The 12,880-nt window shown below is 49.9% G+C and overlaps 1 protein-coding gene across 1 annotated transcript in view; it reads left to right on the top strand.

Moving 5' to 3' along the window:
* FRMD5 (FERM domain containing 5) overlaps positions 1-12,880 on the top strand; it is a 348,700-nt gene that overhangs the window by 310,531 nt on the left and 25,289 nt on the right. The window contains 3 exon segments of the mRNA XM_030884528.2: positions 1,420-1,517; positions 3,628-3,751; positions 10,260-10,347. Coding sequence (XP_030740388.2) covers positions 1,420-1,517; positions 3,628-3,751; positions 10,260-10,347 — 310 coding nt within the window.

Below are 12,880 nucleotides of genomic sequence, written 5' to 3'. Positions count from 1 at the left end.
GGAAGGGTAAAGAAAGGGGGAACCAATCACAAGATTGGATATATAGCCCCCCCCCCCGAAAAGGATGAAAATCAGAAATGTGGGTGAAGGGGACAATGGACAGTGTAAGATACAAAATAACAACATATAATTGATCAAGGATACATAAGGGTGGGAGGGTCAGGAGGGAGGGGACAAAAAGAGGAGCTTGTATCAAGGGCTTAAGTAGAAAATGTCTGGGAAATGATGGCAACCTATGTACAAATATGCTTGATGCAATTGATGTATGGAATGTTATAAGAGCTGTAAGAACCCCCCATAAAATGATTTTTTTAATAAAATAAAATACTGATAGCTTAGCTTCCACCACATAATGATTATAGAGTATCATCATTAAGAGCCAAGTTCAAGAGCCTGACAACCTGAATTTGAGTCCTGGCTCTACCACCTCTTAGGTGTGTGTCCAAGAGAAAACCACTTAAACCTCAGTTTCTTTATCTGGATGGGGGTGGGGGGTGTATTAATCGTGCTTATCTCAAAATGCCCTCTGCTGCTAACTAAGGGGTCAGTGGTCCAACCCCACCAGTAGCACTGCAGGAGAAAGAGGGGACAGTCTGCTTCAGCACCTTGGAAAGCGCCTGGGCCAGTTCTGTCCTAGAAGGTCACTGTGAGTCAGAATCAACTCAACATCAAGGGGTTTGGGAAATTCCAGAGCGTCCTATGCGAACGACTTACCATAGTGCATGTGAAGTATGTGACACCTGGGCTGGCAGATAACACGTGCTCAGGACACGTTGGCCACTATTCGCTCTTGACATCCTGCTCTGACCTGCGTGTTTGAATGGGGTGGTCCCAGGTTTCTGTTTGGGTTCCCTTCACCAAGGCCTCCTCTGACACTGAACTCAGAGTCCGAGAGGCCTGGCTGACCGCTCCTCCACGTGGACAGATTCCCCTGGCTCACCGAGGCGGCGGCACACTCGGTGGAGTCAGTCCCTTGGCCCCTGTCCCCCTCCTTAAGAAGGAACCTGAGTCCAAGATGGAGAGAAAGCCCAGGTTACCCCTTTCTGAAGGCACGGTTTTAGTTTCTGGTCCTGTATTGACCGGGGGAGGTGGGGGGCTAGCTCCTTCCAGAGTCCACAGCTGAAGGACAATGCCTTAACCAGGAAGTACCACTTCGGGTTTGAGTCGCAGAAGGAAACCGACAAGCTTTTTTGAATTGAACTTCAACTCTGCTCAGAGTAAATCACATGAAAGAGTCTCGGGGAATTGGAAAACGCTTTTTTTGTTGTTGTTGTTCTATGGTTCTATGAGATTTTTTTTTTTCTTAAAAATGTAGTCATCAGAATCCTGATCAAGATTTTGATCGGCCTATATTACCTATGCATGTCTTTAAATTAATCAAAGAAATCCTCTAAAGTTCGTTCTCTGTTTTCTCTCCAGATACTTAGTCTTTCTACAGATCAAAAGGGATCTCTACCACGGGCGCCTCCTCTGTAAAACATCAGATGCTGCCTTGTTAGCAGCCTATATCCTGCAAGGTAATGGCTTTTGACAGGATAAATTTGCTTTTCATGCTAAGTACAGATTCCATTATTTTGGTTGCCACAGATGACTACTTCTTAGATACAGACAGTATCTAACCCAAGCCGAGTCTAAGATAGAGGATTTCCCTGGGCTCCCCCAGAGCTGAAAGCCCTCAACACTCCATCCAAAACTGTGCTTAAAGTCTTACTACAGAGTCCGTCACTCTGACTCTGTCTGGAGGATGTGCTCTGGACCCTTAGTTGCTAAGGTTACTGAGAACCTCATCTGAATTGATCTTCCCCTAGCCTCTCAGGCAACATTCCAACATGTGAAGCATCGGGTCTCTATTTCAGAGACCAACCAAGTTACACTTGTTCCCAAGGAACAAGCACATTTCCTCACCTCCTAATAACGAAGAGTTGGGCCTGTACCCAGACTGGCATTTTGCAAAGCTGCTGGAGAAACCTGATCTGCAAACTCTTCACAGGTGAGCCTTTCCTGAAGTGCAGGAGACATTGACATGCCACCTCCTCCAGCTCTCTCAGTCCTGAGACTTGAAACTCTCATTACCACGGGATCATTTGGGGCCCTGACACTAAAATCACGGCGTTTCCATCAAAGACTCGACTCTGAGTTGGAAGTCTACACGCCCTAAGAGCTGTTTTGGAACGCGAGACTAGAAACTTTTAGCCAATGAGAAACTGAAGTCCCTCTTCAAGAGAAAGATCGCAACTGTGATAGAAAAGGAAGGCAGTCCATTGCAGCCTGGTCTTCTTAGACCTCCCTGCCTCTGAAATCCCCTCCGTGGGAAGTGTTAGAAGGAGCTTGCTACCGTATTGGACTTTGCTGTTTTGTTTCTACTTGATGTTAAACATTGAGATTTTCTTCAAGACAATCGTAATCAATGGCTCTGTGACTTAAGGTCATTATGAACTTCAGACTCAAGGAAGCCTTTATTCACTTGCTAAATTATTTAGTTCCAAAGGATTTTGGAAGAAACTCTGAGCAATTTTGAGGAGCCCAGGTGGGAGAGCAGATGACGCGTTGGCTGCTCATTGCAAGGTTGGCAGTTCAAAACCACCAGCTGCTCTTTGAGGGAAAGATGAGCCTGTCTATTCCCATAGAAAGTTACAGTCTTCTCAGAAACCCAAAGGAGCAGTTCTACTCTGTCCTACAGGGTTGCTATGAGTTATAATGGACTCGATGACAGTGGTGAGTGGTGGGAGGGGGAAGGGGTACATGTGATGAGCAATTGGGGTGAAAGAGCACAAGCCCAAAAAATTCATTCATGTCATTTCTATTTGAGGGCATAAGCAAATTCATATCCAGGGAGAAAGAAAGGTGGAATTTTCAACTGCCTCATCTCTATGTGGAGAAAGCTGGAGGTTGACCCATAATGCAATGTGGGAAGCACCCTGGCTCCATGGCCTTCTCCACAGCAGTGGGACATTCGAGTTCAACTCGCTCTGAGTGGTCAGAGGAGAAAGTCACCCCAGGCAGAGGACTGGGGAGTCAGCTATGGGACTTGGGGCTCCTGACCTCTGACATTCTCTGGTTACAGCTCGGCAGTTCTCTCAGTGGTGCCTGGCACCTCATCAGCCCTCAAAGTATTTGATTTGATTGGATTGGATTTGGACTGAGAGTTGAGTTCTGAGTGTGGATCATGGCTCAGTCATCAAGTTGCTGCTAAATGTTCAAGAACAAGAGTAAGATTTCCGAGCTGACTCAGACCCCAGAGGTCCTGTCTGCCCGGTCGAGCGTGCCATGTCCAGTGTGGCTAACAAGGAGAATCACTCGGGGCCTCTGTTCGTGACTGATGGATGAGGACGGACCGCAGGCTTTTGCCCTCTGGTTGGACATGTATTTGTGTGATCTCAGGATGCAGGGCAAGACCGCTCTCTGTGTTTTCCCTGGAAAGTCAGCCCAGAGTGCACTTGGGGGAGGAAGACGAAGGTGGGCATCCTCTCGACGGGTCTGCCTCTCCCCCCGCAGAGCCAGGCTTAGGAACCCCTGTTCTTTGTAAATGCCATCTGTGCTTTTTGGCTTTCTCTTTCTGTGTTACTGCTTTCCCAGTAAGCTGAGCCTTACTCCGCAATTCTTTCCCTCTTTCCTTCCTTGTTAAAGCGGAGATTGGTGACTACGATCCTGGGAAACACCCTGAAGGCTACAGCTCCAAGTTCCAGTTCTTCCCCAAGCACTCCGAGAAGCTGGAGCGGAAGATCGCCGAGATTCACAAGACAGAACTCAGGTAGGAGCACTCGATTCCGGTCCGGGACCCCAGACTGCCCCCCAATGTGCGCACACAGGCGCTGTGCTTCGGTAGATCCCTCCGTGACCCAGGCTGATTCCCCAGCCTCTTCCTCCCTCTTGTCACCCACTGACAGCACGAGCTGAGGTGAGGTCGTAGGGGACACAGAGAAGGGCTGGCTTTTAAAAGCCATTCACTCCACTAAGATCAACGGAGAGACGAAAGACAGACAACAAACTCACATCTACATCTAGTTGATTCTGACTCATCGTGACCCCGGGTTGAACTGCCCTGATGAGTTTCCATGGCAGTAACTCTTGATGGGAATAGAAAGCCTCATCTTTTCGCCACAGAGCAACTGGTGATTTTGAACTGCTGACCTTGTGGTTCGCAGCCCAGCTTGTAACCCGCTCTTCCACCAGGGCTCCCCAATAAAGAGACAGAGGAGAAAAAGCATAAAACGGAGAGAAGAAAAACATAAAAGAAGCAGTAGAAGAAAAAAATGATCAAAGAAGAGGGAAGGGTTAAATGGGGAGGGAAAAGGGGGCAAGCCCCTGCCCTCAGGCGGTGACAGTGTGATAAGTGGTTCCTGGGTCCACAATGGGAGGGCACAGGGCTGGTGCTGACTCATAAGTACTATCGATGCCCTGAGTCCGATGGGGTACAAATGGTAAGACACACACTGCTGCTAGCCTGAGAGTCTCAGACAAAAAGCCCTGGCGGTCTGCTTCGGAAAAGCCAGCCGTCGGGAACCCCATGGAGCCTAGTTCTGTTCTGACACCCAGGGGGTCACGAGGAGTCCAAATCAACTTGACGACAGCTTGTTGGTGTGCGTTAGTCTACATAAAACACACACACACAACTCTTCTGCCATCAAGTTGATTCTGACTCACCGCAACCCCAGAGGACAGGACAGAACTGCCCCTGTGGGTTCCCAAGCCTGTCCCTCGTGACAGAAGTCGAAAGCCTCGCCAGTCTCCCTCAGAGCAGCTGGTGGGTTTGAACTGCTGACCTTGCAGATCCCAGCCCAACACATAACCACTACACCACCAGGACTCTTTTCCTATATATAAACATATATCCTTTTACTCATTTTGTTATTGCTAAGCATATCCCCAGCAAAAGCACATACCAGTGTTAGGACCAATTCGACAGCACGTACTTGTCCCATCCAGTGACACTGACGACACTCCTTGGGTTGTGGAATTCACTCTCTTTTCCTGACTCACTCCTCCCCCATTGATATAAACCCAGCGCCCCACAGGCTTCCTTTCTACTCTTTGAAATTGCTGTTGTCAATTTGATACTATATAGCCAGTTCTTAAAAGAGCATCATCGTTTTTTCTTTTTTACTCGTAACACAATCCACACATCTATCCATTTGTTGCCATCATCATTCTCAAAACATTTGCTTTCTACTTGAGCCCTTGGTATCACCTCATTTTCCCTCTTCCCCCACCTCCCTCCCTCATGAACCCTTGATAATTGATACTTTTTTTTCATGTCTTACACTGACCGCTATCTTCCTTCACCCACTTTTCTGTTGTCCGTCCCCCTGGGAGGGGACAGAGCATCGTCTTGATACATACTTTTTAAATTTTTTTAACTAGTTAAGCTTAGCTATTATTTGGTTCTAATACTTCAAAGAATATTTTTGTTTTAAGACTTAAAGATAATCTCAAGGGGACTGTTTTGAAGGTTTATCCAGCATCCTTAACTGTAGAAAGGAAGGATTCCATGAGAATTTGAAATTCTGTTCTGCATTTGCCCCCTTTGGGTCAAGATTCTTCTATCTTCTATTTAAATGTTCAGTAATCGTAGCCAGGCACTATCCAGTTTTTCTGGTCTTATAGCAAAGGAGGCAGTGGTTCATGGAGATGATCAGCCACGTTCCCTGTCTTCCTCCTTTTCCCCGCTCTCCTGCTTCCACTATTGCTCCCGGCAATTAGAGACCAACCAATGCACCTTCAATGGCCCCTTGAAAGCTTGTAAGACCCTGGGCACTATGCAGTGACTATAAGCATTACACAACCTAACCTGTAAGTCCATTGACTGGGTTGTCTAGTTAAACCATGACCCTATGTCTCCAAACCAAGGACTCACACCCCTTGGCGTGTTTCCTGGACAGAAGCAGCCCTTGCAGCTACTGTTCGCTTTTTGTCATTGTTGTACATGGATCGATCACACAACTTCTGCCGGTTTAACCTTTTACAAGTATACAATTTATGGACAGCAATTACAATGATTAGCTGTGCCCTTAATCCCTGAGATACTTCTATCAGAGTTATGCACTCCTCTTACCCTTCCTACCCACCCCTGGTAATCACTGATAAACTTTGTTTTGTATGTATTTGCTTTTCCTTGTCTCATTATATACCGTAAATGAGGTCATGCAGCATGTTGTGATTGACTTATTTCTCTCAGCCTAAGTGTCTTCCAGTCCATCCATGTAGTAGCGTGCGTGTATCAAGACTTCATTTCTCCTATCTGCTGAGTAACATATATATATATACACACATTCATATACATATGTATATATTTCACGCTGTGCTTATCCACTGACCTGCTGATGGACATTAAGGTTAGCTCTCCCCTCTGACCATTGTAACTAGTGTTGCATTGAACACTGGGCCACAGTCTCCATTTGAGTGTCTCTTTGCATGCCTTTAGGGGTATGTACCTAGGAGTAGAATTGCTCCTTTGATAGTTCCTTTTTTTTTTTTAAGAACAGCCATATGGTTGTACCATTTTGATTCCTACCAGCAATGGGTAAGGCTTCCAGGCTTCCCACACCCTGGCCAACACTGGGGGAAAGGCCAGGCTTTCTCCTCCTGTTGAGTTACAGTCTCAGCAACGCACAGGGGGCAGTTCCACCCTTCCTGTCGGTCACTGTGAGTCGGCCTCCCTTCGCTGGGAGGGAGTTTGGGCTTTCGTTTTTTGCCACCGTCTGTCATTTCCGTTTTATCTTAGCCAGCCTAGTAGGAGTGGCTAAGATGGTTGCGGCTCTCTGATGGCTTCTTCTGCTGAGGGGCTTCTCCTGTTTTGACGGCCTTTTGAAAGTCCTCTTTGTGCATTTTATGATTATTTGTCTTTTTGCGCTTGATTGTTATGGGTGCCCTGAGAACACATTGGTCGGGGACTATGTCCTCAGCAATGTCCAACTCAACCGCCCCCCACCCCGCCCCACCCCACCCCCACACTCTGCCCACAGCCCTGCACACTGCAAAGGAAGCAGCAAGAAGCATGCAGGTCTGTTGGCCTCAGTTCCTTTGAGCTCACCCACAAAATTTGGAATCTCATAAAATAGTGTTAGCACATCTTTTCACCTGTCTGAAATGCGATGCTCTACCAAGACTAATGTAAAAACAAACAAAAACAGTGTTTGAGCTCTCCTTTTGTGGTACAAATTCCCCCAAAATGATAAACAAACTATGAAGAGTTACATACAAGTTAAGCATAATGTCACCATTTAATGCATTACACTTTTTGTAGTGTTTGCATCACTACCTTGCTAGAGAAGGACTAGGGCATAAATATATGTAAGTTTGTTTTTATGTGTGTTTCTAACAATAATAGTAAGCTCGCAGCAATTTCTACCCAACCCACCCTACCACTCCACCCCACAGCAAAATACAAACTTTCGAGTTCCACAAAGAATTTCAGCAATCCACGTAAGCTCCCATTCTACCAATGAATACATCCCAAAGTCTCCCTGCAGGACTAACTACTTCACCTTCCCAGAGGAATGTAGACAGCACTGGGAAGTGGAATCCTGCATACCCCATCCCTCTTGGCGCTGCAGGTACCACCATCCCCAGTGCCTGACCCAGGGCTCCTCCAGCACTCTTAGGGAATAGTGCCCCCTTGCGGTGATGATCAGAATATGCACGGGTCGCCAGGCCCTCCTGGCACCAGGTGCCCGAAGGGAGAGGCGGCCTGGGGATGGGCACGAGCTCATTGTAAATATTTCTGCTCCACATTATTTATAGAATGTGTACAGCTGTGTGACTGTGAAATAAATGTCCTTGACCCCTGAAAAAAATTTTTAAAAAGAATATGCACGGGTCAGCCTGGAGAGATTGGGGCTTGCCCATCAGAAGGCTCTGCCCAGCAGATTCAAGGCAGGACAGCCCAAAGAAGTGATGCCTGTTTTCAGGGCCCTGAAGGTCACCTCTGGAGCCCACAGGGCCCACCCCGCAGAGAGCACACCTCACCACTGAGGAAGCTTCCTGTCAAAGACCCTGTGCCCCAGCCACTTCTGTTCCCAGCCCAGGCCCCACTGACACGGGCAGCCTTTCTGCTACAGGAGTTTTCCAAACCCCTCCCCTGTGTCTTGGTGCTCTCGTGCCTTTCAGACGTTGGATTTCCACCATAGTACCTGCCTCCAGAGAAGTTCACAGCCATCAAGTCCCTTTTGACTCCTGGTACCCCTATAGGACAGGGTTGAGCGGACCCTATGGGTTTCTGAGGCTGTAAATCTTTATGGCAGTAGGAAGCTTTCTTCCAAGTGGCTGGTGGGTTTGAACTACTGGCCTTGCTGTTATCACCTCAGTGCATCACCCACTGCCCCACCTGGGCGCCTTCAGCAAAGGCTGGTGGGTGACATGTTGTCTGCTACCCACAAGGTCAGTGATTTAAATGCCCCCGCTTCTCAGTGGGAGAAAGATAAGAGTCTTGGCTTCCCAAAAGGTTTACCATCTCGGAAACCCTAGGGAGCAGTTCTGCTCTGTCCCATAGGGTCTCTGTGAGTTGGAATCGACTTGATGGCCGTGGACACAGGTATTACCTACCCAGGTTCAGCCTCTTCTTCACATCGTCACAGCAGGTGGCTGTGTCTCCTTCCTCCCACTCTGCAGCACGCTACCTGAGGCCCAGACTATGCTCGGTCTCCTTATGTAGAGTATCTGTTTCATAACGAGTAGCAAAAGAGACGGCCCGCTGGTCTGCCAGTTTGTCTTACTGAGGTAGCTTGCAGATGGCTGGGATGCTGGAAGCTATGCCACTGGTATTTCAAAGACCAGCAGCGTCGCCCACGGTGGACAGATGGTAGTGACGCTTCCAGACTGAGAACAGACCAAGAGGAAGGGCTAGATGGGCCATTTCAGAGGGACTTGCCACTGAAAACCTCATCAATAGCAGCACGGCATTGTCCGATAGAGCGGGCGGTGCTTCGTCTGGTTGTATATAGATAGAGTCGCTGTGAGTTAGAACCGATTCAAAGGCACCTGAGAGCAACGGCAACAGCAGAGAAAATGGCACGTAGAGGTGTTGGTTGTCAAGCCTCTCCCAAAAGGGCTCCCCAGGAATCCAGCCTCACCTCCCTGCCCTGACATCTGACTTGAGGCAAATGATGAGCCGCCATCCAAGTTGTGGTTGACCTCACAAACTGCCCGCCCGCCCCCACACATTGGACCCAGTCCCACATCTACAGTAGTGCACTGGCTTTCCTGGGGCTCGCGAGCCGGATGGTGACAGGCCCACTGGCTCTGCTTTGAGCTCCTAACACACCTGCTAAAGAGGCCTCCAGGAGGGGAAGGGTGCTGACAGCCCCTGCTTCCCCGGCCGGCCGAGAGCTGGGCTCACTGGTCTGCAGGATCTGGGCGAGCAGAGTGGCGCTGGGTCAGGGGCACCACCCGCTCTCTTCTGCTCCTCATCTCATAGACCCACCCAGGGGGTCCGATGTCACCTTCGACACGGCCCCTTCTTGGTAGCTTGCTCTGGATAACAGGACACACCATGGGCTTCCAGCAGCTTGACGCTGGGTTTCTTTTGCTCCTCCTCTTGACAAATCAAACCTTTTTTTTTTAAGTCATCCGTCCCATTCTGCTTCGCTGGGATCCCATAAGTCCTCCGACCCAGAGAAGAACTCCCACAAGGTTCCCAGGCCTTCCTGGGAGGAGATTACCTCATCTTTCTCCCGCTGCTGGAGTCCAAGCTGCCACTTTTCTGTTAGCAACTGAGGGCTTAACCCCTGTGCCCGCCCAGAGTTCTTTAAATCATACAGTACCACATAAAGATCCACATCTCTGCCTTCTCCTTAAAAAACAAAGCAAAACGGAACCATCTAGCCATTCTGGGCCCCACATCCCCACATGACGGCCATCTCAGAGCTGAGGGCCCACTGGATGCAGAAAGGACTCGACCTTTTGCCACAGGCCCTCCACTCCCAAACCAAGAAGCCAAGCCCCAGGAGGTGTTTAGTCGTACATAAGCAGCCTTAGCTTCTCTCTCTCTCTCTCTCTGTCATTGTTGCAAATGTATCTATCACACCTTTGCCAATTCAGCTTTTCACAGATGTGCAACACATTGACAGCTGTACAACCTACACTTAATCGATGTGTTTTTTTCATCCCCATAAATCAAAAGTTACTATTCCATAAGCAATCACACACACACTTTTCTCCACCCTGCAGCCACCTGAGCACTTTTAACATGCACTTTACCCCAGTGGGACCTGTGGAGCCTACCTGTGGGAAGTCCTGAAGTCATCTCGCTTTCTTTATTCCAGCGGCCAAACACCAGCAAGCTCAGAGCTGAACTTTCTAAGAAAGGCACAGACTCTGGAGACATACGGGGTGGATCCCCACCCATGTAAGGTAAGCTGCCGTGGTTGACGAAGACACTGACCATGAGGCCCCAAAAGGCCAGTGCCCCCTTCACCGTCTGAATTGATTGGCTCTTCCAGTGGCAGATGCTAAGGAAGATGTGTGATTCCCCTGAATGTCTCTGCCTTCCACGTCCAAGTGGAAGGACCCAAGGCACAGTTGATCTAAATTACAAATCCGAAAGGGGGGGGGGGCACTTAAGCGGCTGCAGCAGGTAATTTGGTGGAAATGAAGAGGAGGAATATAGAGGACCCCCAAGAGGGACTGATTGGAGGCAGCTCGGCAGACTGCCCACCCTTCCCTGACCCGTAATAAACTTCCTTTCCGAGAGTGGGTTTTATTGACTGCAGTGGCATAAGTCACTTGCACGGAACTGCTGCGGAGCCCCATTTAATTCTATTATGTGCCTGCGAGGGCGGCGAGAGGAGCCGGGGAGCCAGCCCCCTGTAATTACTCGGGTGCGGTGGGTGGTGGGCGGCGTTTGGGGCATGAGCCGAGGCAGCTACCTCACTGCGGAGACCCTCAGGTGGGGTGGGGGCTCGCGGGGTGGAACCCCTCCCTCTGTCCTGCCTGGGCCGTGCCCCTGTCCCTCTGCTTCATCTCCACATCCCTGAGCTCCGCCTCCATTGCTCCATCTTTTTGTCCTTCATTCTCTCCATGACCAAAGGGGCTCTGGCACCCCCACCCCAAGAAAGCAGATTCTCAAACAGCAGGGGTGTGTGTGTGGGGGGTGGCTGTGTGTGATGGGAATCAGGAAACTGGCTTTGGGTGAGAAGACACTAGAAGTTTCGAAGGAACCAAAGGGAGGACAAGGAGTCGCCCATGCAGAGCGAGGGTTTCCCTGGTCCCCTGGTGAGGTGGTATTGGTTTGTTCCTGCCTGGAATTTCATGCTGGCACTTCTCATGTGACCTTTGAGAACATTCGGAGGCTCGGAAGGAACCCTGGTCCCCTCCCCGTACCCCACAGCTCCCTCTTTGCCAAGCACAGCCTCCTGCCAGATAAGCCGCATGTTCCTGGGGAACGAGGTCAGAAGACACACTTAGGGCCTCTATGCGCCGGAGAACTGGCATGTGGGTACCCACAAATGACCTGGCAAAGCTTTCTAAATCATGCATAACAGCTGTCGTTGAAGCCCTCCCACCCCACCAGTCTGGTCCACCCCAAATCCACAGGCTCCCCACCACCAAACTACCTTGAACAAACCCATCATCAGTCACAGGGTGAGGAAGCTGCCAGAAGGAACCGGCGTTCATACCACGCACCGTGTGAGGCCCAGTCTCATCTGTCATTTCATTGCATCCCCCACAGCGATCGCTTCTAGATGGAAGCAGGAAGGAGGGAGGGAGATTTGTGGGACACCGTCCACGGTGAGGCCAGTGGAGTGGTTTTGTATTAGTTTCTCATTGAATCGTGGCACCGGCCCTGAGAAGGAGACGTTTGTCTCCCTGCTTTACCCATGTGGAGTCTGAAGTATCAGGAGGTCACAGTGGAAGAGGAAGAATCGGGGCCTTAAGTGGAAGAGGAAGAATCTGAACTCACGTCAAGTCTCCACTCTGTCCCCATTGTGGATCCGAAGCCTGTGGGAGACCTACTTTAGGGAGAGGACAGGTGGTCACCTCAGTGGGCTGCCATGCCCCGTGCTTCCTGCTCACCCATGGTCCTGCAAGGCACCCTGCAGCCCCCACACCAGGCCCTATCGTTCCCCTCTCGGGCTCCAGCTCAGTTTCCTCAGCCCTCCCAAGGAAAGGGAACAGTTAGGGAGCCTTTACTCTTGTCATTAAGTAGAGTCACCAAGAACTCGCCTTAATGTTGCTACAAGGAGAGCTGAAATCAGCCGGAGCACTCGGTGTAATAAATACTGATGATTTCTATTAACAGAGAGGCAATTACTGGGCCCAGGGAATCTAGGGCATGCAGCTCTGGGGAGGGCAGAAGAAGAGGAATCATTTTGATAATTAAATGGGAGCAGAACAACGCTTCACCCGGGCTCGGTTCTTGTGGACTGATGAAGGAGCTGCTGCTCTTCCTGGGCACACTGTGGGTTTCTTGCACTGGGCATGGCTCTGGCACCAGGCTGGCAGACCCCGCAGACCCTGGGTGGGACAGTTATCGACAGGGCTCCCTAGCCGGCTGGCTTGCAATCACTTCTAACCCCTGAGCTTTCACCACACTGTCTGCACTTTCTGCTTCATCCCTCAGCTCCCAGCTCCCAGGGGAGCCCTGTAAAAATGGCACAGGGTGCCGGGGGGGTGGGGGGTGGGGGCAGGCTGACCTCTTTTGATTGCATGAGAGGAAGAGTCCACACCACCCCGAACTGGCAGTTAGGCATACTTCCACCAAGCTTTTTGCCAATTCTGACACCAGCCGCCCCTCCCATGGCACCCTTTACTTCTCGACTGGGTTCTGTCATTCATTGCCATGGTCGCACAGAACCCCCAGAGCACAATCACCTGCTATGGGATTTACTTAAGGAAGTATTCAGTTACAGCTGGGCTTAGGATCAGGAGGCAAGTAGGTAGGGAG

Source organism: Echinops telfairi, unplaced genomic scaffold, assembly GCF_000313985.2.
Source record: "Echinops telfairi isolate 266 unplaced genomic scaffold, ASM31398v2 ScPeMD7_8;HRSCAF=38, whole genome shotgun sequence".
In the NCBI taxonomy this organism is placed as follows: domain Eukaryota; kingdom Metazoa; phylum Chordata; class Mammalia; order Afrosoricida; family Tenrecidae; genus Echinops; species Echinops telfairi.
The sequence above is the reverse complement of the archived record's forward strand: the minus strand, read 5'-3'. Positions and strand labels throughout refer to the sequence as shown.